The 27,727-nt window shown below is 41.4% G+C and overlaps 1 protein-coding gene across 1 annotated transcript in view; it reads right to left on the bottom strand.

Moving 5' to 3' along the window:
* LOC124776396 (tRNA (uracil(54)-C(5))-methyltransferase homolog) overlaps positions 1–27,727 on the bottom strand; it is a 109,041-nt gene that overhangs the window by 39,148 nt on the left and 42,166 nt on the right. Inside the window, exon 6 of the mRNA XM_047251372.1 lies at positions 9,888–10,030. Coding sequence (XP_047107328.1) covers positions 9,888–10,030 — 143 coding nt within the window. The remainder of the gene's footprint in view (positions 1–9,887; positions 10,031–27,727) is intronic.

Here is a 27,727-nt window from a genome sequence, read left to right as displayed (position 1 = left end):
TCCACATGACTTTGTCCAATAACTATTGTCATTTTCATTTTGTATAACTGAATGGCCTTTATTTTTCTGGATTTTCTTTGTATATACATACCACCTGCCATGCATTTCACAGTAGTTTTCAGAGGACAGGTGTAGATGTATATACACAACAGTGCAACAGACACATGTAGTTTGGATATCTTTAAGCCGGCCGGTGTGGCCGTGCGGTTAAAGGCGCTTCAGTCTGGAACCGCGTGACCGCTACGGTCGCAGGTTCGAATCCTGCCTCGGGCATGGATGTGTGTGATGTCCTTAGGTCAGTTAGGTTTAAGTAGTTCTAAGTTCTAGGGGACTGATGACCACAGCAGTTAAGTCCCATAGTGCTCAGAGCCATTTGATATCTTTATATAAATATATACTATCACTAATACAGTGGATCTGGATGTATACAAAATATTATACCACAGATAATGGTGTATCGCAATTTTTTAAGTGAGTATAAACATCTCTTAATCAAAAATCGTTTTACTTTTGCTGCAGAAAGATTTCTATGGATTTTCTTTTTATCATTTTGCAACCTGTTAGGGGAATATCTTCAACCAGCAAGTGAATTTTGATCGATAGCTCTTTTATCACTTAGCATCACATTCTAATCATGTCTGGTTTGTTTACAGTAATTATGAATGTCTCAATTTATAATGTTATGCTCTGCATTGTCCTTCACAAATACACACAGCAAATCCGAGTTAACAAAATCAAATTATAGTTAATGAAATAGTTCCTAGATGAAAGGTACTTACTTATAAGGGGGAGTCAAATGGAAGTCAAACAGATAAAAAAAGTAAGTAAACTTTTATTATTTCAAAAGCAATTGTCATAACTGTTAATGGTTAATACATTTATCCCACTGATAGGCAAGAGGGTCAGTGCCTTCATGGAAAAATGTTAGTGGTTGCCTATGGAACCATGATTGTACCTAGGTGTGCATTTCTCCTTCTGAATCAAATTGATGGCCATGAATGTCTTTATTCGGGGCTCCAAAAATAAAGAAATTGCAAGGAGAGAGATTGAGACGGTGTGGAGAATGGGTAAGGGATTTCCACCAAAACTTCTGCTGCATAGCTGAAACAAACTTGCCAACATACAGGTGGGCATTATTCCGCAACATAATGATGCCATTTCTGAGGATGTGGGCTTGATGGTGCACTTATTGAGACGTGTCAATGTACTGCTGTGTTTTAACTGTGGTGCCATGTTCCAGAAAGTTAATGAGCACTGAGCACTTGCAGTCAAAGAAGAAGATCATTGTGACTTTACCAGAGCAGGTATGCCTGTTGTTTTGATTACACTGCAAACGTTTTGCTGGGAAGCCCTTACACATTCTCCATAAAGCCCCTATGTGATTTCCACATTTTTGGAGTTCTAGAGAAAGACATTTGTGACCACTGATTTGCTTTGGAGGAAAAGGTGGGTGCCTGGATACTATCATGGTACTGTAGGCACCCATAAACATTTTGCCATGGAGGTATTGACCATCTTGTCTCCAAGTGGAATAAATGTATTAACTGTTATGGTACTTAATTTTGAACTAATGAACTGTTTGATCACTTTTTTTCATCTGTCTTGTTTTCATTTGACGCACCTTATACATTGTAAGTAGCAGTAGTTATTATATAGCTGCATGAAAAGTAGTAATATACCATAACTAGGACTTTGTATTTGTAGATGTATGTAACTATTTTCTTTAAAAATTACCAATGCAGTCACATAAATATTAAACTTTCCTTATGAAATAAGCAGCAGCTGTATGTAAAACTGAGGAAGCAGCAATTTTTTTCGCAAAGTAACAGCTTCTTCTCAAAATTTAACAGCATATGCACAGAGGTGTTACCAAGAGCATGGTGTGATAGGCCCCTATCTAGGGCTCATGCACAGAGGCAGCGCTGAAACTGTCCGTAAAAGAAAAAGACAGTTTAAGAATTATCCAGGAGAGATGCACTCTTCTGCCTCTCGTGTTCCTATCTTCTGAATATGAGAAGTAATCTTTGTCCCTGCCCACATCTGTGAACACATGTTACTGTAACAGTGTCATGTCGTCCAAGTAGCATCATACAGAAATAACCACTACCAGGTGATGTTTACTGGTAACATATTGTATGTGGCAACGGTGTGCTTGACTCACAACTCACTCATGTTCAGCAATGGAGTTCTTGCAGTTACTTTGCTATGACACTGACGGATCTTAAAGGTGATGAGCAGGTGTTGAATCAAATATAGTATTTGACCAAAGGCTTCTGCTGACTGAGGCTAGAGCAAGACTTTTTAATCTAGAAGGCTTTGGAGTATTTGATAGAATAGTAATGGAAATGGAGAACACATCTCACGCATATCACATCACTTCATCTGACTTTAATTTTCTGATACTAATCACCTTAAATGAAAGATCTATATCTTAACTGAAGTTGATTTTTGAGCAGAAGCATTGATGCAGTGGAGGTAGTTAAGGGAATGAAATAGCTGCTTTCAAGTTCCAAGTAAAGAAGACAATGAATAGCATCCGCACGGCTTCTCATTTAGATATTTCAAACAATTTTTCAAAGTATGGCCTCAGAGATGCTTACCCAAACACCAAATTATCACTGATGATATTTATAACAATGTTAATGACTACAGTGTCTTGTGAAAGCAGCTGCAACAAATTAAAGATGATAAAAAACTACCTGTGATCGATTGTGGATGAAAGCCTGTGAAATTTAGCTCACTTATTAACAGGCAATACAACTATTAAACTTGACTTCAGTTAATCAAGGAGTTTACTTCCTAATAAAGGTGTACTAACATTCTCGGTTGTGTTGTGTGTCCGAGTTACAACACAAGTGATGAGTGTGGGATTGTTCTTCACATGGTTTTCAATCTCTGGTTGATCCTCTGGTGCATCTACAATGTATGACGGTGTTACGGATGAGTTTTTACACCCGCTGGTTGATCAGCAAGGGGTTCTTACTGCAGCATTGCAGCATCTCAGTCAGCAGCAGAAGGCATTTGCCACAGTGCTACACATCACACCCAGGTATTGTAAACACTTGCCTCTGTTTGGACCAGTTAATGTCTGCTTCAATCTAGGCCACCTGCTGCATCACCCCTTGCACCTCCTGTTTTGTCAGTCGCTACACCAGTCGCTTATCCCCCACCATTTCCAGCTTATGTTGAGTCTGTCAAAGAATGGGAACCCTACAAAAAATGGTTGCAGCAGCATTTTCATGCATCTGGTTTGATTGATGTTACCTTATGCTGTGCTTTCTTTCTGTCTTGATTATCACCTCATATGTATCGACTCCTTTGCCAACTGCCCCCCCCCCCCCCCCCCTGTAGATCTATCTTCACTCTCTTTTATAACATGTGCGACATTCTTTTGAAATACTACTGTAAACAGACGCATGTCATTGCCGCTCGAGTTGAGTTCTATCGGTGTCACACAAAACCAGAACATTCCTGTAAGACTTGGGCACTGCGCCCCATGATTTAAGCCATCATTGTCACTGTGTCACTGATATATATAAGGAGTCATATGCTGATCGAACGTTTAATGATGCAATGATTCGGTTGGCCCTGATCGTGAGGTTTGTGAGTGCATACAATTAGTTTTTTATTGATGTCAAGGTTCATCAGAAGATTTTGCACATGCAAGTTGACATTGCTGCTGCCATGTCATCACTCAACTTTCAAATTTCACCCCTCCCTCTCCGACTTTCTGACTATTGCACAATCGTTTGAGGCTACAAGGGCTGCAGGTACTCAAATTGTGATGTGAAATTGTAGAAGTTCAACCCGCTTACCCCCACCATTTGTCAGGTGGTTCACAGGAAGATGATACAGTGGCAGCAAGTGCAACAAAACAGGCCACACTGCTCCTGTTTGTAACAAAAAATTCCAGTAGCCTATTGCAGACACCGATACGAATGTCAATTGTATAACGGCAATCTCCGTTGCATACAATTAGTTTTTCATTGATGTCAAGATTCATCAGAAGATTTTGCACATCCAAGTCGACATTGTGGCTGCTGTGTCACTATTCAACTTTCAAATTTACATGGACTTTGGTTCTCTCCCTTTTGCACCAGTGCCATTTACATTAGTCGCCTACAATAAACGGAGCACTCTGATACTGGATAGTTTCTCAGCCCCAGTTAGACATAAATTGGTGGTTCATCAACTGATTTTTGTGGTGGTGAACAATGCATGCACCAAAAATTTATTTGGTTCTTTAACCTTTTTGGGTTTACTATTTCCAATGAAGTTAACGTCATCTCTGATCAAGTGCGTTATACACAACTCGACTCTTTATGCCCTGAATTTTCCAACGTGTTTTCTGCTAGCTTGGGTTGTGCCAATAATTTTACAGCCCACATCACCATGAAACCTTCGGCCAAACCCTTTTCTTTTTGGCTCGCCCGATGCCAATGGTGCTCTGTAACCAAGTCAAGGCAGAGCTTGACTGCCTCACAGCCCCTGAGGTTGTCCAATCAATCGCATCCAGTGAATGGGCTACCCCTTAATCATCGTGAAGAGGCCGTCAGTACGGTTAAGCCTTTGCGATGATTTCAAAGTTTCTGTCCATGCCCAGTCTATCACTGACACATATCCCTTGCCGTGCTGTGATGAACATCTGCTAAATTCACTGGTGGTCAGTATTTTCCCAAGATTGACTTGTCCAATGCATATTTGCATCTTCCCAATGATGTTGACTCTCAATGGTTCTAGGTCAATAACATGCCTTTTGGCTTGTATCAGTACTTGCAGTTACCATTTGGCATGGCCAGTGGCCCAGTGGTTTTTCAACAGTTTCTCAAACAACTCACGAGGTCTGTGTCCCTAAGCTGTGCCAACTATCTTGATAATACTGTGGTCTCTGGTTCCTCTGCTGCTTATGTATGCTCTTTTTAGTGTTACAGGCTGCCGGGTTAAAATGCAATTTGGAAAAGTGCAGCTTCTTTCACCTTCTACTGTTTATCCTGGGTTCAAGGTCTCTAGTGCTGGTATCAAATGGCTTTATCAGAATGTCTACACTGTTGTGGGTCTTCCACGTTCTGCATTGGTCAAAGAGCTCCAGGTTCTTTTTTTAGGTAAGATTGCTTATTATTATCAGTTTTTGCTGCAGGCAGCATTGGTTGCACAACTGGTACATGCCTTGCTGCATAAGGGGACATCTCTCCACTGGTTGAAAGCATGTGAAATAGTGTTTTCCAAACTGAAGTCTTTGTTAGAATCTGCACCTTGCCTCATAGCTTACCAATTGAGTCAACATCCAGTGTTAGTAACAGTGGCGTCCCACCATGGAACGGGGATAGTGTTGGCTCATAAGTGTCCTGGTGACTCCAAACAGCCTATTGCATCTTGTTGAAGACGCTTCATTCGGCTTAGACTAGATATTTACAAATAGAAAAAGAATCACTTGCCATTATTTATGTATTAAAGAAGTTTCATGTTTTCCTGTACAGTGTAAAATTCCATCTCACAAGCCATCGTTTTGCTGTTCAACCCTTCGTGTCATTGACAGACAAAGCAGTGCAGAGCCTTCAACATTGGGCACTGTTCCTCTCTTAGTACAACTATGAAATTCGCTTCCGCCCCACAGCTAAACATGAGAACGGTGATGCACTTTCCCGTCTCCCAACCAGTCCAGACTCAGTTCTTGATCAGGAGGAGTTACTCTGTTTCCATATTGATGAATGCACTCAACAAATTGTTGATGTTTTTCCAATCATACTCGAACAGTGCAGGCTAGTGCTACTAATTCCCACTTTATGGAAAGTGATACGTTGCATGCAACATGGCTGGCCTGAGGAGTCTCCATCATGGGGATCCAACACCCTCCATAACTAATATGTGTTTCAGCATTATTTCTCTGTCATTGATGATTTTCTACTCCTTGATATGGATTATTCGGCTCCTCAAATAGTTATTCCCTCGGCACTCCATTCGGAGATCCTGCAATTGCTGGACACTGATCACTGGGGAGGAGTCATGCGCCAAGGCATTAGCCCACCATCATGTTTTGTGGCCTCGTTTGGGCAGCGGCATCACTCACTCATTTGGTTATGGAATGTTCTCAATGTGCACTCCAGGAAGCTGCCCCGAGGGCAACGTTGTCTCCATGGCTGCAACCTTTGCAGGCCTGGCATTGTCACCACATCAGTTTTGCCCACCCTTTCCTTAATGCATACTGGGTAATAGTAATTGATACATATTCTTGGTTCCCATATGTTGTTCACTGCCACTCAACTTCCGCCTCTGTCACTATCGCAAACCTGTCAAAAATTTTTTTCATCAAGGTCTTCTGGCAATGTTGGTCTCTGACAACATTCCTAAGTCTGTGTCGCACGAGTTTGCCTCCTCCTGCAATGCCTGCGAGATGTGCCACCTTTTCGCCCCACCCCTCCACCTGCAGTGCAACGCTGAGGCCAAAACACATAGTTCGAGCATTCAAAATGCAAATGGAAAAGTATGTGCCTCGGTAGCCACCTGACGTTGCCTCGGATCAGTTTCTGTCTTCCTACTGGTTCATGCTGTTCAACGACGATAGCACCACCAACCTGCTCCACGGGTGTCACCCCTGAACACTCCAGCATCTCCTGCAGCCTGGCCAGGGACGCTAACCTGAGCAGCCATCATCCTGTTCTCAGCCCAGGGTGGGTGTCTGGGCATGCAGATGTGGTCATCGCCCAAAATGGATTCCTGCCGCCATCTCCTGATGCTGTGGCCACCCGGCCATCCTGATTTAGGTTTTCCGTGATTTCCCTAAATCGCTCCAGGCAAATGCCGGGATGGTTCCTTTCAAAGGGCACGGCCGACATCCTTCCCCGTCCTTCCCTAATCCAATGAGACCGATGACCTCGCTGTCTGGTCTCCTTCCCCAAAACAACCAACCAACCAACCTGTGGTCACCTTCTGCAACGTCCATGCAGAGGAGGACCTCTGTGCACATCACTGCAACCAGATATGGATAACCAGACAACCCCAGCTGGGACACTGATGTCACAGTGCCAATCTCTGTCACTTGATGGATCACCTGATGTGGCTGAGGTCCCCCATCACTGGTGGATGAAACTAGTACAGCTTCTCCAATATCACTACCAATACCAATGCAGCTGCCTTCCACACCAGAGCCATCTCCTCCACCTCAGTCACCTACTGCAGAGCACCACCACCACAACCAGGCCCTGGACCTGATGTGGACATGGAGCTCATGCTGATATCACACATCCTCCTACCATATAGCATGACATGATAAGGCGAAACACAACACTGCCCGCACCCCAACTACTTTTGACAAAATGCCTCAGTATCAGCACGTCATCTCAGTCAGAACCTCAAGGAGGAAATCGCCATGGACATCTCGCATATCTCACCTGTTCCCCAAGGGAAGTGCAATGAAGTAACGCGTGCACATTTGAAAGCTGTACACATTAGCAGTGTGTTGTCAACTGCGAGAGTGCGCTGCAAAAGAGCAATACATTGAACTTCCAATAGAGTCCACCATGGGTGAGTGCCTATTTAAAAACTGCCTCGCTATGCTCACACTCAATCTCACACTCAATTATCATGTTATTACTGCTTGCATATATCTGCCTTATCTTACAGTGTTCAGTGTATGTTATGGTGGTTGGCATACATGTCATGGCCTAATAAACTTGTGCTAACATTCTTGGTTATGTTGTGTGTCCAAGTTACAATTGCAAAGGAATATTTCATCAACTCTTAATCATAAACATTTTATTTCTAGATAGAAATCTATGCACTACTGATAATTTACAAGGAACACACAAAATCTGTTCTTCATTATATATGCTAAAACCAATGTACAGTTACTGCCAAAAAAATAAGATACAGGGTTTTCTTTATTATTTTCTTAGAAAGATTCAACAATTTGTAATTTATTTACTATTATGACATATTTAATTTGTTGTGTGCAATTAAAGGAAAGACCTATCTACAATGTGTTTTTCTTATATACACACATCAAAAAAAATTTTGCATTACCTCAGTTCCAGGAGTTCCGGAAATTGTTCAGAAAATTGGAATAGATATCAACATAAACATCATTCCTGCCCTTTTTATTGCTCATGAAAATCACACATTGCACATTCTACCACCATACAGTGACTCCTTCAGAGGTTGTAGTCCAGAGGTTGTACACACCAGTATTTCTAATACCCAGTAGCACATTCTTTTGCAGCCGGCCGGTGTGGCCGAACGGTTCTAGGTGCTTCAGTCTGGAACCGCGAGACTGCTATGGTCGCAGGTTCGAATCCTGTCTCAGGCATGGATGTGTGTGCTGTTCTTAGGTTAGTTAGGTTTAAGTAGTTCTAAGTTCTAGGGGACTGATGAACTCAGATGTTAAGTCCCATAGTGCTCAGAGCCACATTCTCTTGCATTGATGCATGCCTGTATTCATCGTAGCATACTATCCACAAGTTCATCAAGCCACTGTTGGTCTAGATTGTCCCACTCCTCAATGGCGGTTCAGCATAGATCCCTCAGAGTGTTTGGTGGGTCATGTCATCCATAAACAGCCCTTTTCGATCTATCACAGACATGTTCGATAGGTCTCATGTCTGGAGAAATGCTGGCCACTCTAGTTGAGTGATGTCATTATCCTGAATGAAATCATTCACAAGATGTGCGTGATGGGGCACGAATTGTCATCCATGAAGATGAATGCCTCACCAATATGCTGCCGATATGGTTGCACTATCGGTTGGAGGATGGCAGTCACGTATTGTACAGTCATTACAGCGCCTTCCATGACGACCAGCGGTGTACATCGGCCCCACATAGTGCCCCCCTGAAACAGCAGGGAACCTCCACCTTGCTGCACTCACTGGACAGTGTATCTAAGGCATTCAGCCTGACCGGGTTGCCTCCAAACACGTCTCCGATGATTGTCTGGTTGAAGGAATATGTAACACTCATCAGTGAAGAGAACATGATGCCAATCCTGAGTGGCCCATTTGGCATGCTGCATGGTGTCGTGGTTGCAAAGATGGACCTTGCCATGGACATTGGGAGTGAAGTTGCACATTATGCAGCCTATTGTGTACAGTATGAGTCGTAACATGACGTCTTGTGGCTTCACAAAAGGAATTATTCAACATGGTGTCCTTGCTCTCAGGGTTTGTCCAAGCCATAATCTGTAGGTAGTGGTCATCCACTGCAGTAGTAGCCCTTGTGCAGCCTGAGCGAGGCATGTCATCAACATTTCCTGTCTCTCTGTACCTCCTCCATGCCTGAGCAACATTGCTCTGAGACACCTGTACACTTCCCTCATTGAGAGCCCTTCCTGGCAAAAACTAACAATGCAGACATGATCGAACCGCAGTATTGATCGTCTAGGCATGGTTGAACTGCAGACAACAAGAGCCTTGTACCTCCTTCCTGGTGGAATAATTGGAACTGATCGGCTGTTGGACCCCCTCCGTCTAATAGGCACTGCTCATGCATGGTTGTTTACATCTTTGGGTGTCTTTAGTGACATCTCTGAACAGTCAAACGGACTGTGCCTCTGATACAATATCCACAGTCAATGACTATCTTCAGGAGTTCTGGGAACCGGAGTGATGAAAAACTTTTTATGATGTGTGTATCTTAATATTTGTCTGAATTCAGAGGCCTAAGTAACATTCAACTCTTTGCAATCACTGTTACGATATTAGATTTTCCTTTTCCCCCATCTTTTGTCTAGCTTTATAAGAAGAAATCAATGATAATATTATTCCTTTGCTTAATACTTGTTACAGAATATCACTCATGACACTGCGATTGGACACAAATTTTCCAAAACAATTAGTTTAATAAGTATTCCCATACAAATATTAGGAGAAAAATGAAGCATACACATTGACACTTACTTTCTCAGCTCTACCAAAAAAGAACTCTGCATTGAATACTTCATTAACAAGTGCATTGTGTCTTGCATCTACAACAGCATCTCGAATTTCTTCTATACCCACTGTTCCTCTAACTCTTTTTGCAGCCAATATACTGATTGTGCCTAACAAAAATTAAAAGTAATTACTCAATTAAGCAAGAATTATGCTGTATTTGGTATTTTCTACATTATGAAATGAAAACACTCTAAATACAGAATGAGTTTGATCAATAAAATTAATGTAAGGATGCTTTACTGATTAATAATAGCAGTAATAATGAATAATTTTAAGGACTTTTATATTATTATTATTTCTTTACTTTCTCAGACGTTAAGTCTGGTTAAAAATGGAAAGTGACGCGGACCTTGATCAAGCGTCACTTCCTTTTAACTGTACGGTATATGTTATATTGCATTTAGGAACTTTCGGGTAATTGAACATGTATCAATAATTACAGATTTCTGTAGTTGTATATATAAGTTTGGATGTAGCTGTATTGCATTGATGTACTGGTGGATATTGTGTGGTATGACTCCTGTAGTTGATAGTATAATTGGTATAATGTCAACTTTATCCTGATGCCACATGTCCTTGACTTCCTCAGCCAGTTGGATGTATTTTTCAATTTTTTCTCCTGTTTTCTTTTGTATATTTGTTGTATTGGGTATGGATATTTCGATTAGTAGTTTTATTGGTGAGTATGATGTCAGGTTTGTTACGTGGTGTTGTTTTATCTGTTATAATGGTTCTGTTCCAGTATAATTTGTATTCATCATTCTCCAGTACATTTTGTGGTGCATACTTGTGTGTGGGAACGTGTTGTTTTATAAGTTTATGTTGTAAGGCAAGCTGTTGATGTATTATTTTTGCTACATTGTCATGTCTTCTGGGGTATTCTGTATTTGCTAGTATTGTACATCCGCTTGTGATGTGATCTACTGTTTCTATTTGTTGTTTGCAAAGTCTGCATTTATCTGTTGTGGTATTGGGATCTTTAATAATATGCTTGCTGTAATATCTGGTGTTTATTGTTTGATCTTGTATTGCAATCATGAATCCTTCCATCTCACTGTATATATTGCCTTTTCTTAGCCATGTGTTGGATGCGTCTTGATCGATGTGTGGCTGTGTTAGATGATACGGGTGCTTGCCATGTAGTGCCTTCCCCTTCCAATTTACTTTCTTCGTATCTATTGATGATATGTGATCTAAAGGGTTGTAGAAGTGGTTATGAAATTGCAGTGGTGTAGCCGATGTATTTATATGAGTGATCACTTTGTGTATTTTGCTAGTTTCGGCGCGTTCTAGAAAGAATTTTCTTAAATTGTCTACCTGTTCATAATGTAGGTTTTTTATGTCGATGAATCCCCTTCCTCCTTCCTTCCTGCTTAATGTGAATCTTTCTGTTGCTGAATGTAAGTGATGTATTCTATATTTGTGGCATTGTGAACGTGTAAGTGTATTTAGTGCTTCTAGGTCTGTGTTACTCCATTTCACTACTCCAAATGAGTAGGTCAATATTGGTATAGCATAAGTATTTATAGCTTTTGTCTTGTTTCTTGCTGTCAATTATTATTATTATTATTATTATTATTATTATTATTATTATTATTATTATTATTATTACTAATAATAATATTAATATTACTATGCACCTATACATTGAAGAAGGTTTCAAAACACAAAAGATATGATGAAAATCAATACTTGTCTAATAATTAGAGCTCCAAAACAAAATCCCTTTAAATATTTTCTGGCTTTGGGGGACACTATATTGTTTTTGAACATGGTGGAAGTTAGTAGAATATGAAGTGTAATGTGTAATAATTTCTTAAAGTGGGTACACACTTGCAAGCAGCGTTCATCTGAGCAGTTAATGTGGTTCATCTCAGCAGTTAATGTGGAGAGCCTTGCCTAAGCATTGTATGACTACAATACCCATAAGCACACAGACAAAAGTGATGGTACCACTGAGCTAGAGCATCACTTTGTGCTCAACAGAAAAACCAACAGCAGGTGAATGCTCCTGTGCTGCTCACGAGCAACATGCACACTTTTGTGCAAAACATGAACCACTTGGTTCGCAAGTGTATACATATCTTTAAAAAGAGTATCATATTCCATCCCCAAATATTAGAATCAGGTAAGAGAAACATATTATCTCTTATTAAGGAAACAGTGTCTTTTGCGTGGATGGCCATTAGTTAAAATCAATAGGGAAAGTGTGACATTTACTGAGATCTAACTCATGAAAATTCATCCATCTGTATAAAGTGGTCTCAAAAAGTACATTCCATATTATAAGTGAAGCCTTGTTCTATCAGGAGAGGTCACAGTGAAATGCAGAGACATCAATGGAACTTTTGTAAAGTGGTGAATGCTGTTGTAAATTCAGGTAGTGTCTCAGTCCTGCTCTGAATTTAGAATAAAACGTGCAAAATACTGCGTCCATAGCAATGTTTTCTTATTGGATCTTACAGCACAGCATGTTACTAGAGACAGAAAATTTTAGTAAAACAATGAAGCATAAGTTTGGTACTTTGTTGATCAAACCAGGTGATTCTCTGTAATTCATTCTGGGATTCTTTCTGGTTGCTGATAACAGCAACAATACAATAATTATTCAGTACACAAATCTTGAGGATTGTTTCATTTCTGAGTCAGCTCCTGCGATCTGCTCATCAGGTAATGAGCTATCTCATGTGACACCAACAGGTCAAGTTTTTCCCAGTATGAGAGAGAGAACTTCTCAACCATCACAGAGACTATCTGACATCTTGAACATACCCATAATACTCAGAGATCTACAAGGTGATATAATCTGTAAAATAGTGTAACACCAATAAATGGTTAAGATTGTACAGGATGGTCAATGTTCAATTTCTTGTGACCAGAGAAATCGGTGTTATGGCAAGCTCAGTAAATAAAGAGTCACCACATGAAGAGGAAAGGTAAAAGCAAATGTTGGCATGCTTCTTCTGTTTCAAAGACAGTGCAGAGTCAGTAAGTGTTTGAATTACAAAGGGGTAGAATACTCAGTATCCAGAAAATTCTCAAAGTCAGCAATCAGATACAGTTCTTTAATGCTAATAGTTTGTTTACTGTCGTGTACTATGTTGGGTTTTAAAGCTCATTTCAGTCATATGTCTGGTTCTTGCTGACAGATTTTCATAAATATTATTGTATTTTCTGATTCCCTTAAAAACTTATTAAGCCTACTCACAAGGATTATACACACAGCAAAGGTAAAACATAAATAAAATTGGAGAAATATATTATTTTTTCACAGTATGGGGTACAGCAGTTTCTTTTGTAGTGAGAATAGACCTACATATAGAACATAATGACTTCCCTGCTCTCCTTACACATCTTTGTACAGGGTGTTTCAAAAATGACCGATATATTTGAAACGGCAATAAAAACTAAATGAGCAGCGATAGAAATACACCGTTTGTTGCAATATGCTTGGGACAACAGTACATTTTCAGGCAGACAAACTTTCGAAATTACAGTAGTTATAATTTTCAACAACAGATGGCGGTGCAAGTGATGTGAAAGATATAGAAGACAACGCAGTCTGTGGGTGCGCCATTCTGTACGTCGTCTTTCTGCTGTAAGCGTGTGCTGTTCACAACGTGCAAGTGTGCTGTAGACAACATGGTTTATTCCTTAGAACAGAGGATTTTTCTGGTGTTGGAATTCCACCGCCTAGAACACAGTGTTGTTGCAACAAGACGAAGTTTTCAACGGAGGTTTAATGTAACCAAAGGACCGAAAAGCGATACAATAAAGGGTCTCTTTGAAAAATTTCAACGGACTGGAAACATGACGGATGAACGTGCTGGAAAGGTAGGGCACTGCGTACGGCAACCACAGAGGGCAACGCGCAGCTAGTGCAGCAGGTGATCCAACAGCGGCCTCGGGTTTCCGTTCGCCATGTTGCAGCTGCGGTCCAAATGACGCCAACGTCCACGTATCGTCTCATGCGCCAGAGTTTACACCTCTATCCATACAAAATTCAAACGTGGCAACCGCTCAGTGCCGCTACCATTGCTGCACGAGAGACATTCGCTAACGATATAGTGCACAGGATTGATGACGGCGATATGCATGTGGGCAGCATTTGGTTTACTGGCGAAGCTTATTTTTACCTGGACGGCTTCATCAATAAACAGAACTGGCACATATGGGGAACCGAAAAGCCCCATGTTGCAGTCCCATCGTCCCTGCATCCTCAAAAAGTACTGGTCTGGGCCGCCATTTCTTCCAAAGGAATCATTGGCCCATTTTTCAGATCCGAAGCGATTACTGCATCACGCTATCTGGACATTCTTCGTGAATTTGTGGCGGTACAAGCTGCGTTAGACGACACTGCGAACACCTCGTGGTTTATGCAAGATGGTGCCCGGCCACATCGCACGGCCGACGTCTTTAATTTTCTGAATGAATATTTCGATGATCGTGTGATTGCTTTGGGCTATCCGAAACATACAGGAGGCGGCGTGGATTGGCCTCCCTATTCGCCAGACATGAACCCCTGTGACTTCTTTCTCTGGGGACACTTGAAAGACCAGGTGTACCGCCAGAATCCAGAAACAATTGAACAGCTGAAGCAGTACATCTCATCTGCATGTGAAGCCATTCCGCCAGACACGTTGTCAAAGGTTTCGGGTAATTTCATTCAGAGACTACGCCATATTATTGCTACGCATGGTGGATATGTGGAAAATATCGTACTATAGACTTTCCCAGACCGCAGCGCCATCTGTTGTCGAAAATTGTAACTACTGTAATTTCGAAAGTTTGTCTGCCTGAAAACGTACTGTTGTCCCAAGCATATTGCAACAAACGGTGTATTTCTATCGCTGCTCGTTTAGTTTTTATTGCCGTTTAAAATATACCGGTCATTTTTGAAACACCCTGTAGTTGAGTGTGTCTTTTTTTTATTTGTCAAAGACACACATAATCTGAACCTCGTTGCACCTGTCTCAGTGGAATAGATCTTTCATGTGCTGAAGCTTAGTTTGGAGGTTGTTGTCGTCATTGATTGAACAGGCCCTGCGGCCACAGTGTTAAGCACATTCAACTATGCACCACTGTACTGAATGATGACAGTTGACTGTACATAGGCATGAATCTTTGTATATCTTCTTCCTACAATATTAAAGGAACATCTCCACCCTCTATGAGTTCAACTGTGAAAGTAATGTTCTGACAGATGCCGTTAATGTGATTCAGTAACTTACTTAGAATTTGTCTGTGGTACTCATAATTGTTGATGTAGTGTCAGTATCCACTCTTTTAGCAAAAGCATTAAGAACTAGCGAGAAAGTCACCGTGAAGTATTGCATTAGCAGCCACAGGCCAGTAGTCACTGTGTGGCGACATATAGGTCAGAATAACATACACATAATTGCTATACGAAGCTGTGCTGAGGGGAAAAATACATCGCACAGCAGTATTGACGATAGTGGGCAGATCGATGTCACCACACATTAGGGCATGTCTCTTGTTATGGACGGCATGAATAGGTGCCAGGTTTTAGTGAAACAAATGCACCTTGGAGCAATATAAATAAGCCTGAATTTTGAAGCAGAAGCACTTCTCATCACCAAAGTCCAGCAACACTAACATGATGCCAGACAGCAAGACGATGGGCATTGCCAGCTGTAACCATGGGTTTGAGACTGGGCTGTGCCTGCTGCCATCAACACCAGGTTCCTCACTGGACTTGGTGCCACAGTTCTGCCAAACTACTGGCCACACCTGCTGTCACCAGTACTGAGGTCTCCCACTGGGACTTAGTGCCACAGAGACTACCACCCTCCAGCTCCTGCCAGGGAGCAGCAGGTTGAATCCCATGCACAGCAATCTCGACCCGAGGGCCATTCCAGACACTGTCACTGATGGAGCAGTAGCACTCCATAGCTGTAGTGCTCATGGTCTAAAGATGCCAACGATGATCCACGGGCCTGCTATCAGCATTACAGGGCACCTAAGCAGCAACCTCTCACCAGCAGTGAGGCGAGTTTTGCTTCACTGAGCCATGATGAAGATGTACTGAGATTGAATAAAGTCTTCTTTACTGTCAGCAGTGTTTTCACTTGGCCTTCAGCCACTTCACCACCACCATTCAACCCACCAATGCAACTGCACACATCAAGAGTGATCATCTCCTTCAAATACTCTTCCGAATGATGTCAAAAGTGGGATCTTTAAAACTGTATTACATCATTTCATGACAGCAGAGAGAGCAACAATGCCTACCATATCTTCACTGTGACACAAGTGCAGTCTTCCTCTTTTGTTTTTGTTCAACTGCAAGTGTCATGGCAATTCGGTGGGTTTTTCCAGGGATTAAGTTGCACTTGTAAGTTAAGTAGGTGACAGGTGAATGCAGAAAGCATGTTTTTTGCAGAAGTGTAAAGATAAGTGTTGGTTTTCACTTGGCTGATATGGGTAATATGGATATCAAGAACATAACATGTGGCTCAATGTCAAGCAGTGTACATGTTATGAACCATGAGTAGTAATTCGGGAGGTGAAGCTAAGTTAAATCATCATTTCAGTTATGAGCAGCCTCTCAGGCGAGAGTAGTTAAGTCATAGTAAAGAATAATATTATTATTATATTATATAATATATATAGTAATATATATAATATATATAGTAATATATATAATATAATAATATATATAATATATAATTATATAATATAAGAATAATATTATTATTCCTAAGTGTTCTCATAATTTGATTTTCTTTGTGCAGAACATGGACTATGCCTCAAAATTTAATAATTTTAAGTACTGGGTAGTGTTGGGGTAGTACAAGGTGCATTCAAGTTCTAAGGCCTCCGATTTTTTTTCTAATTAACTACTCACCCGAAATCGATGAAACTGACGTTACTTCTCGACGTAGTCGCCCTGCAGACGTACACATTTTTCACAATGCTGATGCCATGATTCCATGGCAGCGGCGAAGGCTTCTTTAGGAGTCTGTTTTGACCACTGGAAAATCGCTGAGGCAATAGCAGCACGGCTGGTGAATGTGCGGCCACGGAGTGTGTCTTTCATTGTTGGAAAAAGCCAAAAGTCACTAGGAGCCAGGTCAGGTGAGTAGGGAGCATGAGGAATCACTTCAAAGTTGTTATCACGAAGAAACTGTTGCGTAACGTTAGCTCGATGTGCGGGTGCGTTGTCTTGGTGAAACAGCACACGCGCAGCCTTTCCCGGATGTTTTTGTTGCAGTGCAGGAAGGAATTTGTTCTTCAAAACGTTTTTGTAGGATGCACCTGTTACTGTAGTGCCCTTTGGAATGCAATGGGTAAGGATTACACCCTCGCTGTCCCAGAACATGGACACCATCATTTTTTCAGCACTGGCGGTTACCCGAAATTTTTTTGGTGGTGGTGAATCTGTGTGCTTCCATTGAGCTGACTGGCGCTTTGTTTCTGGATTGAAAAATGGCATCCACGTCTCATCCATTGTCGCAACCGACAAAAAGAAAGTCCCATTCATGCTGTCATTGTGCGTCAACATTGCTTGGCAACATGCCACACGGGCAGCCATGTGGTCGTCCGTCAGCATTCGTGGCACCCACCTGGATGACACTTTTCGCATTTTCAGGTCGTCATGCAAGATTGTGTGCACAGAACCCACAGAAATGCCAACTCTGGAGGCGATCTGTTCAACAGTCATTCGGCGATCCCCCAAAACAATTCTCTCCACTTTCTCGATCATGTCGTCAGACCGGCTTGTGCGAGCCCGAGGTTGTTTCGGTTTGTTGTCACACGACGTTCTGCCTTCATTAAACTGTCGCACCCACGAACAAACTTTCAACACATCCGTAACTCCATCACCACATGTCTCCTTCAACTGTCGATGAATTTCAATTGGTTTCACACCACGCAAATTCAGAAAATGAATGATTGCACACTGTTCAAGTAAGGAAAACATTGCCATTTTAAGTATTTAAAACAGTTCTCATTATCACCGCTGGTGGTAAAATTCCATCTGCCGTACGGTGCTGCCATCTCTGGGACGTATTGACAATGAACGCGGCCTCATTTTAAAACAATGCGCATGTTTCTATCTCTTTTCAGTCCGGATAAAAAAAATCGGAGGCCTTAGAACTTGAATGCACCTCGTAGTATGGTTAAGTGTCCTTTTTTTCACTTGATGCAGAGTGAGGGAAATAATTTATTACAAAATCCAGAGTACTGACAGAAGTTGCAGAGAGAGCATGATGACTGGACAATGGAAAGTGGCCCTCAGGTTGTGAGAAGTATGTTGATTATGCAAATGATGGAAAGAAAGATGACAAGGCAGAGAGGAGGGGAAAGGAGGAAGCTGAAAGGGAGAAGAGCTGGGTTGTGGATAGTTTATATTTTACTGCAGAGTAGCCGACTACCGTTAATGTAGCAGAACTTGTCACTCCTGTGAAGAGTAGGAAAGAACATAACACATGGGTGGATGATCTTATTAGTAGGAAGATTAAATTAGTTGATGGTCTCATAACACAAGGTCCCGGGAATTCACATCATGCACAGGGCAATGACGTCATTGTTAAGGAGAGTAATATAGATATCAAGTAGAAATGTGGTGTCTAAGTTGGCTTTAATTCCAGATGGAATGAGTGTGGGGTGTACTGAAGTCATTATGTGTGCAGATAGCAAAATGGTTAATTTAAGTGCAGCAGTACCTGTCCCATTGGGTGACAATGGGTGTTGTGTTGTGGCTGGAGAGCCTGGGTCAGATACACAGGGTACGACAAGGCTGGTGATTTTTGCATCGTGCAGAGTGGAACTGCACATGATGATGATGTTTTAGATACAACATGGAGTGCACGAGAAGTGGTTGATAATTGTGTTGCAGATATGGGGCAGAAATGGTTGAGGTACACATATTTCCTGAGAAGCAGGATGATGGAGGAAACTGAAGAGGCAATGAGTTTCTAAAGTGGATAATCTAATCAACTGGACTGAATCTGTTACAGAATGCTCAGAATGTGGCACAAACACAAGTACTGGGCCACAACAAGTATGAAGAGTGCAATGCAAGCCTAAATGTTTTGACAGAATATGAGGCCAAAGTTAACCTTCAATGACAGAAAGCTCTTGCCAGTGTGAGCTATCGCAAGGTGCATCTATTGTACAAGACAAATCAGTTAAACTGTGTATAAATACATTAAGCAGTAAATCATCAAGAACCAGGAAGTTGTTTTGATTCATCATGAGTACCAGAAAACCAATATTTTGAGAATTTGGTTTGGTGCTACAAGATGAGGGGTAAGTGGAACTACTTGTGAATGGTAGCAGGTATGGGATTTTCTCATAAGAATAGTTTCTGGACTGTGTTGTCTTGGGAAGCATTAGGAGAACTGTTGTCACAAGGAAAAAGTTCCGAAAACTCGCCCAAAATAAAGGGTTAAAAAACCACCAGATAGGCAGATGATGCACTACACATATGAGTTTAATGAAGCCAGAGAAAGTTTTGTTAAAGTTGATATGTCAAGGATAATTTACTGAGGAAGGAAGAGTGACATTTTGGAATGGAGAGTTGTAATTTTTTGTGCACAACCATAGCAAAAGGCCTACCAGTGAAATATGAGCTAATGGGAGGGCAAGAGATGCTTGACAGATATTGTAAGATTAAGCAGTATGAGCAAGAAACAAGAAGTAAGTTTATGGACTTTTAAATATTAGTATAATAATTGTATAGAAGTTGAGAAGAGTCAATCTAGTAGCATGTATCTGTTTTAAGGATTAACGATGAAGGTTATTTCAACAGACAACTGGGCCAAAGCGAGGACAGAGGGACCGGGTCTTCTCCACGGATGGGGAGCAGTGTAGTGTCGTTACCCGAACTGTTATCAAAAGTAACAAGAACTAATGAGAAAGCCACCATGAAGTATTGCATTAGCTGCCACAGGCCTTTAGCTGCAGTGTGGCGACATGAGGGTCAGAATAACATACACACAAGGGGATTGCGAGATGAGTCTAGCGGCGTTCAGCGGATAACTGAATCGCACAGTGATAGTGACGATAGTGGACGGGTTGAAGTCAACACAGCAGCATAAGTCTCTTGTTACAGGTGATGTGACTAGGTGCCATGTTTTAGAGAAGCAAATCCACCTCAGAGTGATATAAATAAGGTTGAACTTTGAGGCAGAAGCACTTCTCGTCACCACAGTGCAGCCGCACCACCACCACCATGCCATGACTACACCAGACAGCGGGACAACTAGCCGTTGCCACCGGCAGCTATATAATATGTTTTAGACTGGGCTGTGCCTGCTGCTGACAGCACCAAGAGCTCCTCACAGGATCTGGTGCCACAGCACCACGTACCTGTCATACATATCTGCTACCACCAGCACTGAGTTACCGCTTCCCAACCCCTCCCCTCTCTCTCCCAGGACTTAGTGGCACAGTTCCAGCCACTGTCTGACTCCTTCCAGGGAGCGGCAGGTTAAATCGCATGCAGTCTCCACACACTGCCATGGTGGCCACAAGTGGAGCTGAGGGACTGTCCAAAGCACCATCACCAATAGCACAGTAGTGTGCCACTGACGTCATGACTGTGCCCTATAGAGGCCACCAACCATCCACGGTCTGCTGTCAGCAGTGTGGCATGCCTCTCACCAGGGCAGAAGCTGCTGCCCATGTGTCAGTGTTGGCCAGGGTCAATAGAGTGAGATGTGTTTTTCCTCTCCGAGCCACAATGAAACTGAGATTGAATAAAGTCTTCTTTACTGCCAGCAGTGTTTACACTGGTACCTACAGTCCATCACCACCACCACCACTCACCCCATAGAGTACAACTGCACTCATCACTCATCAGAGTGGTTGTCCACTCCAGGCACTCTTCACCAAAATCTACATGGAACACCTTGGGAAAATGTCACTTGAAACGGCCGGGCTCAAACTCAAACAGCTCAATCACTTTAACAATTATGTATTCATGGTTTGGGGAGAAGACAAATTTTGGATGAGTTCCTGAACCACCTTTCAAGCTTCTATCAAAAGATCACTTGCATAATGGAATTAGACAAGAACACCTTAATAAGGAAGAAGACATACGACACATTAGATCATAGATCCAGCACAAGGCATACCAACATAGCTTCCAGGAGTGGATATGGCATTGTGAGTGGTGTATCAATTGTGGAGGAGAGTATTTCAAAGGCGAACATGCACAATAAGGAAAGGTAGACATAGAAAAATTTTGTGGACCAAGTTGCTGGATTTTTTGAATAGACCTCGTAATGCAGCAAGATCCACAGAGACATATACATATATGCAACTAACTGCCATCACTTGGTACAGTGGTCTACCAAAGTAACCAATCTAGCCATGTCACCAGTGACAAGGATAGCCTTCCAGCTGAGATATATCATGTGAAAGAAGTGGTCACCAAAATGGGTACAGTCAAGTCCAGATTGATGTGCAGTAAATGAGCATCTGAATTAGACTTGGCTGCTGTTTTGGATAGATGGAACTCCTGTCACCATGGCAAAGTGTCATGTGACTGTGGTTTTGTTAAACCATTTATTGATGGCTGGCACGACAGTGAAGTACAGGATGGACAAGCTGTGCATCATCAGGGCATTTTATAGTGGCCAGATCATTAGTACTTGGTGCATTGGCACTCCATCTCTAAGATAGGGCAGGTACTGGGCTTTTCACATGCTCCACATGCAGATCTCTATTCACCACATGTAAAACGACACAGAAACTAGCATACATGCAAAAACACCACAACTGGATGCTCAAACATGAAGAATGATTTCCACTTTCATCGAATTGAAACAGAGTCTACAAGCTACTAGGTACAATACATTTTACTGCATATTGATCTTTAGTTTAATTCACATGTAGGAAGTTATAAATAAAAATAAATTATCACTTTGATGTTCCTTATACTAGAAATAGTGTCTTCAGCAAAGCGTATTAACAAAAACATGATTATGGATATACCTTCTTTGAATGCTTAAACAAAAAGTTTTCTCCACATGAACAGTAAAAAGTTATTACTATACTAGATATAGTTTGATTTTTAAGGCCTTTATTCTGGAACATCTGCAGCATTCTGTAATTTAAATTAGGTGTATCCATGAGATGCAAACATCTAGGCTTTCAACTTCCTCACAGATTAACTCTGAGTAATAGACTGGGACCCAAACACAGAACATAGCCTTTTGTGGTCAATGCTCCTACTAACTGAGGTATCGAGGCATGACCTACAATCTGTCCTCACAGCTTCATTCCTACCAGTACTTCTCTCATACTCTTCAAACTTGATGAATACTCTCTTGTAACCTAGCAGGACAAGTATTCCTGGAATAAAGGAAACTGCAGAGAAATGGCTTAGACACAGCCTAGGAAATTGTTTCCAGAATGAATATTTCACTCTGCAACTGAGTGTGTGCTGCTTTCAAACTACCTGGCAGATCAAAATTGTGTACTGGACTGGGCATGAATCTGGAACCAAGACTTTCACAGGCAGCGCATTTACAGACTGAATTATCCAGGCAAGAATCACAACCAGCTCTCACAGCTTCACTTCTGCCGGTGTCTCTCTCCAATGTTCCAGTCCGGCACACAGTTTCAAAGCAACACACATTCCACTGCAGAGTGAAATACTCATTCTGTAAATAACTGCCTAGGCTGTGGGTATGTCATTTCTCTGCAGTATCCTTTCTTCTAGGAGTGCTAGTCCCAATAAGTATGAAAGGGAGTCTTTCTGAAGTTTAGCATCTAGGAGAGCACAAGTCAAGTTGTGAAAGTGGAGCATGAGGAGTCATGACTCATTTACCTCCGTTGATAAAAGAAATGCCCATAAAAGTGAAGCTTCTGGGGTTATGTCCTGTTCCAGCACACAGTTTTTATACGTAAGTAAGTTTCAAAACAGGGCACATTTCAGTTCAGAGTGAAAGATTCATTCAGGATCTAGGCTTTTGTGTCAGTTTGACACACATGTGTAAACTGTAAGGATGGTGCATTCAGTACAGTCTGCTATAGGGTGGAGATTTCATTCTACAATCAAACCCCATGCTATATCTAAATTGTTCCACAGCCAAAGAGGGGACTGCGGTTTCTATGCATTGAAGAATTAAATTAAACTATAGGCACATATTTATTCCACAAACTATCCAAACAACTATAATTATGTGAATTTTAAAATTTTACCGGCAAATTGACTGTTCAAACAAATTTCGGGCTTGCAGCTGGTCGTCGTTCAATACTTCGCACGATATTTCAACTGGGCACCTGCCAGTCATCTTCAGGTGAGCCATCGCAGACTGGCGATAATGTCCTCCGCTCCGCAATATATAGCGTACTGTAACTATTCTGCGCATGCGTCGAAAACTTGATAGTTGAACCAACACTGCCCGCCGGCAGCGCCCTCGCTGGTGGAATAGCGGAACTCAGTCGCCCTCTGCGTTGCTGTTTGCCACGGCCGTCGACGCACTCTGTCGTCTTCGATTTGAGCAAATCGTGGAGATGATGGGATTCCATGCACTGTCCAGCTGGTAGCCGCTGTCACGGTTTAACAGATTTTCCGCCAGTCGTATTTCTACGGATTCTTTAATAATGGAGTCCCAGAAAGACGTTGCTGTGGACAAAATAATTGTTTTCTCATATTCCATTGAATGTCCAGTAGAAATACAATGTTCAGCAATAGTGGACTTGCTTGGCTGCAAAAGGCGGGTGTAACGTTGATGTTCAGTGCAGCGTTCTTTCACGGTGCGTGTGGTTTGACCTATGTAAGCCATACCACATTGGCACGGTATCTTGTAAATTCCAGCCTTTCGTAGTAACAGATTGTCCTTAACTGATCCCACAAGGTCCACAATCTTTGATGGTGGGCGGAAAACCACTTTTACCTGAAATTTTCGGAGGATTCTTGCTATTTTAAACGAAGTGTTGCCAACGAAAGGAAGAAAAGCTAAAGATTGTTCCGACATGTTCTCCCCTTTATTCACTTCCTGCTTCTTAGTTTTAACTGTTAGTGTCCTGTTAATCTGCCGGATGGAATACCCATTTTCGCTGGATACTGTCTTTAGATGGGCGAGTTCTTGAGATAAGCTATCTAGATCTGAGACAGTATGAGCTCTATGAACAAGCGTTTTAAGCAAACTCATGGTTTGTGATGGGTGACGGCAACTCGATGCTTGCAGGTACAAATCAGTATGAGTGGGTTTCCGGTAAACTGAATGCCCTAGAGAACCATCATTCTTCCTTCGAACCAGGACATCCAAGAAAGGCAAACAACCATCTTTCTCTATTTCCATGGTGAACAGGATGTTGCTATGAATGGAGTTGAGGTGCTGTAGAAACTCCATTAATTTATCTTCTCCATGAGGCCACACTATGAAAGTGTCATCCACATACCACCAAGAAACTGTTGGCTTCAGGGTAGCTGATTCAAGCGCTCTCTCTTCAAAATCCTCCATAAAAAGGTTGGCGACCAAAGGAGACAGGGGGCTACCCATGGCGACACTGTCAGTCTGTTCAAAATATTCTTGATTAAACATAAACTAAGTTGAGGAAAGTGCGTGCCTGAACAAAGCAGTGATATCAACAGGAAACATGTTACCAATCAGTGTCAAAGAATCTGCAAGAGGAACTTTTGTAAAAAGTGAGACCACATCAAAACTTACTAGAAGGTCTACACTGCTAAGATGAAGAGCCCCCAGTCTATTGATAAAATCAGCTGAGTTTCATATGCCTACGAAAGGTCTCAGTAAGGAAGCGAGATGTTTAGCTAAATCATATGTGGAAGCTCCAATGTTGCTCACTATTGGACGCAGAGGAAGACCCTCTTTATGAATCTTTGGAAGGCCATACAGTCTTGGAGGTACACAACTATGTGGTTTTAACCTCTTGATGGTCTCTTGCGGTAAGGAGGAGGAATTTAATAGTGCTGAAGTTTTTCGTTGCACACGTCCTGTAGGATCGTAATCAATCCTCCTATAGGTAGAGTCACTTAGCAGACCATACATCTTATCTTTTTACACACCACAAGGTAACAAAACAGTTGCATTACCTTTGTCTGCTTTCAATACCACTATGTCAGGGTCCTCTCTCAGATTTCGTAATGCAGCTCTTTCTGCAGAGGCTAAATTATTGCGTTGAGTAGGAGCCTTCAACAGAGCACGGCAAGTTTCCCTTCTTATTTCGTCTGCGGCTTCCAAAGGAAGACGTCGTACAGCTTCTTCAACACCACTCAAAATACTTATTAATGGCGGTGCTGTAGGTGTAGATGCAAATTGAGTCCCTTGCTTAATACAGACACCGTAGCATCGTCCAAATTCTTCTCCATGAGATTGACAACGGAACGTCGTACCATTATCCCTTCTGGCGATGGCTTCTGTGGCAACAGACGATCAAATTTTGATATCTGCCGACAATTAGCATCATTGTGGATCCACTCGAACTTGGCCGAAGTCACTCCATCAACCCAGTCCCATGATACAGGAGAAAGATATCTTGCAACCTTCAGATGTAACTGGTAAAGTTCTGCTGAAATAGCATCTAACCTTCGTCTTGTATAGCAAATCCTCTCCTTGACAACAGCATGACTAGCCTTCTCAGTAATCTTCCGTGCAGTAGCGGTCTTAATGAAATGAGTCACTCTAGCAAATTTTGGTATTAGGCCATGGTCCCGACATCTCAATAAAAAGCTTTTAAGTTCACGACCGTGGCAAACAGCAACGCAGAGGACGACTGAGTTCCGCTATTCCACCAGCGAGGGCGCTGCCGGCGGGCAGTGTTGGTTCAACTATCAAGTTTTCGACGCATGCGCAGAATAGTTACAGTACGCTATATATTGGGGAGCGGAGGACGTTATCGCCAGTCTGCGACGGCTCACCTGAAGATGACTGGCAGGTGCCCAGTTGAAATATCGTCCGAAGTATTGAACGACGACCGGCTGCAAGCCCGAAATTTGTTTGAACAACTATAAGTATATCCAAATGACTTTAATTACACAAACATTTCTGCTAGCACTTCTTGTTAGCACCATTAAACTTCTTATGTCATAAATGTATCAACAGTCTATAATTTGAAACCAAATAGAACAGTAAGTAAGTATTTAAAAAATATATCGACACAAAATATAACTTTCTGAATTGTGGTTCCTCCCGAAAAGACAAGAAGCACAATGAAGAGATAAGGCACCAATTAAAAATATTTTATTGATTGATGACAGAATTTCCCAAAACAAGAGAAACTAGGAAAATCAAGTTTTACAATAAAGAACAACAGAATTCTAAAGCTGATCAATCTCATGATTACTGTTATGATGTGGAATGTGTCAAGTGCATAAGAAATGCATGCATGAATCCAGGTATAAAAAGAGTTGTCACGGGGATATGATTTTAATTTATTTTTGAAACTATTATTGCTGTCTGTGAGACATTTTATTTCATCTGGTAATTTATCAAAAAATTTTACAGCAGCATATTTTACCCCTTTCTGCACCATACATAGGTTAAGTAGAGGATGGTGTAAGTCTTTCTTTCTTCTGGTATTATAATCATGAATGTCACTGTTGTTTTTAAACTGGTCCATGTTGTTGAGAATAAATTTCATTGCTGAGTAAATATACTGTGAGGCTGTTGTAAGAATTCCTAAACTTTCAAACAGATGCTTACAAGATATGGGACTATGAGCCCCACACATTATTCTAACCACTTTCTTTTGAGTAGTGAATACTTTTTGCATAAGTGTTGAGTTACCCCAAAATATTACTCTGCATGACATCAGAGTGTGAAAATATGCTAAGTATATTAGCTTACTAATTTTCATACCCTCAAAATTGGCAATTATTCAGACTGCAAAAGTTGCTGAACCTAGTCACTTTAGGAGATCCAAAATATGAATTTTCCAATTAAGATTCTCATCTAGATGTACACCCAAAAACTTAGCGTGATCTACCCTGGATATTGACTTCTGTTGATGTGTTATATTTATTGAAGGAACTGTATTCCTCGCTATAGAAAATTGGATGTACTATGTTTTCTCAAAGTTCAGAGCAAGCCCGATTGCAGAAAACCAGACATTATTTGTATCATTTTCTATCAGAGTTTCTTTTACTGGATTAATAATGACACTTGTATCATCAGCAAACAGTGTCAGTTTAGCTCCTTGTTTCAGATAAGAACAGAGGTCATTCACATAGATCAAGAACAGAAAGGGACCCATGATCGAATCCTGTGGCACACCTAATGTGGGAAACTTCCTTAAATTACTTAAACCATATAAAGAAACTTTTTGCTTCCTGTTTTGTAGATATGACTTAAACCACTCATATGCTGCTCCACTTATACCACAGAATTGTAATTTTTGTGACATAATGTCATAGTTGATACAATCAAATGCTTTGTATAGGTCACAGAAAATTCCTATTGGTGACATTTTTCTGTTTAAATACTCTATTATGTGGCCACTGAAATTGTATATTGCTGTCTCAGTGGAACAACATTTTTGAAATCTGAACTGTGATTTACTAAATATCCCTTTACTGTTAAGATGGTTAACCACTATTGAGTACATTACTTTCTTGGTGACTTTTGGAAATGCTGTGTCCAAGGATGCTGGCCGGTAATTATTGACATCTGTGATGTCCCTTTTTTTTTTTTGTAGAGAGACTTAACAATGCCATATTTTAATCTGTCTCGGAAAATACCTTGAGTTACTGATGCATTACATATGTGACTCAGAACATCTGCTGTAACTGCCCCACATTGTTTTAACATCTTGTTAGAGATGTCATCTACTCCAACAGAACATTTATTTTTGGAATGTTTAAT

Source organism: Schistocerca piceifrons, chromosome 2, assembly GCF_021461385.2.
Source record: "Schistocerca piceifrons isolate TAMUIC-IGC-003096 chromosome 2, iqSchPice1.1, whole genome shotgun sequence".
In the NCBI taxonomy this organism is placed as follows: Eukaryota; Metazoa; Arthropoda; class Insecta; order Orthoptera; family Acrididae; genus Schistocerca; species Schistocerca piceifrons.
This window is presented reverse-complemented; position numbering and strand designations above follow the sequence as displayed.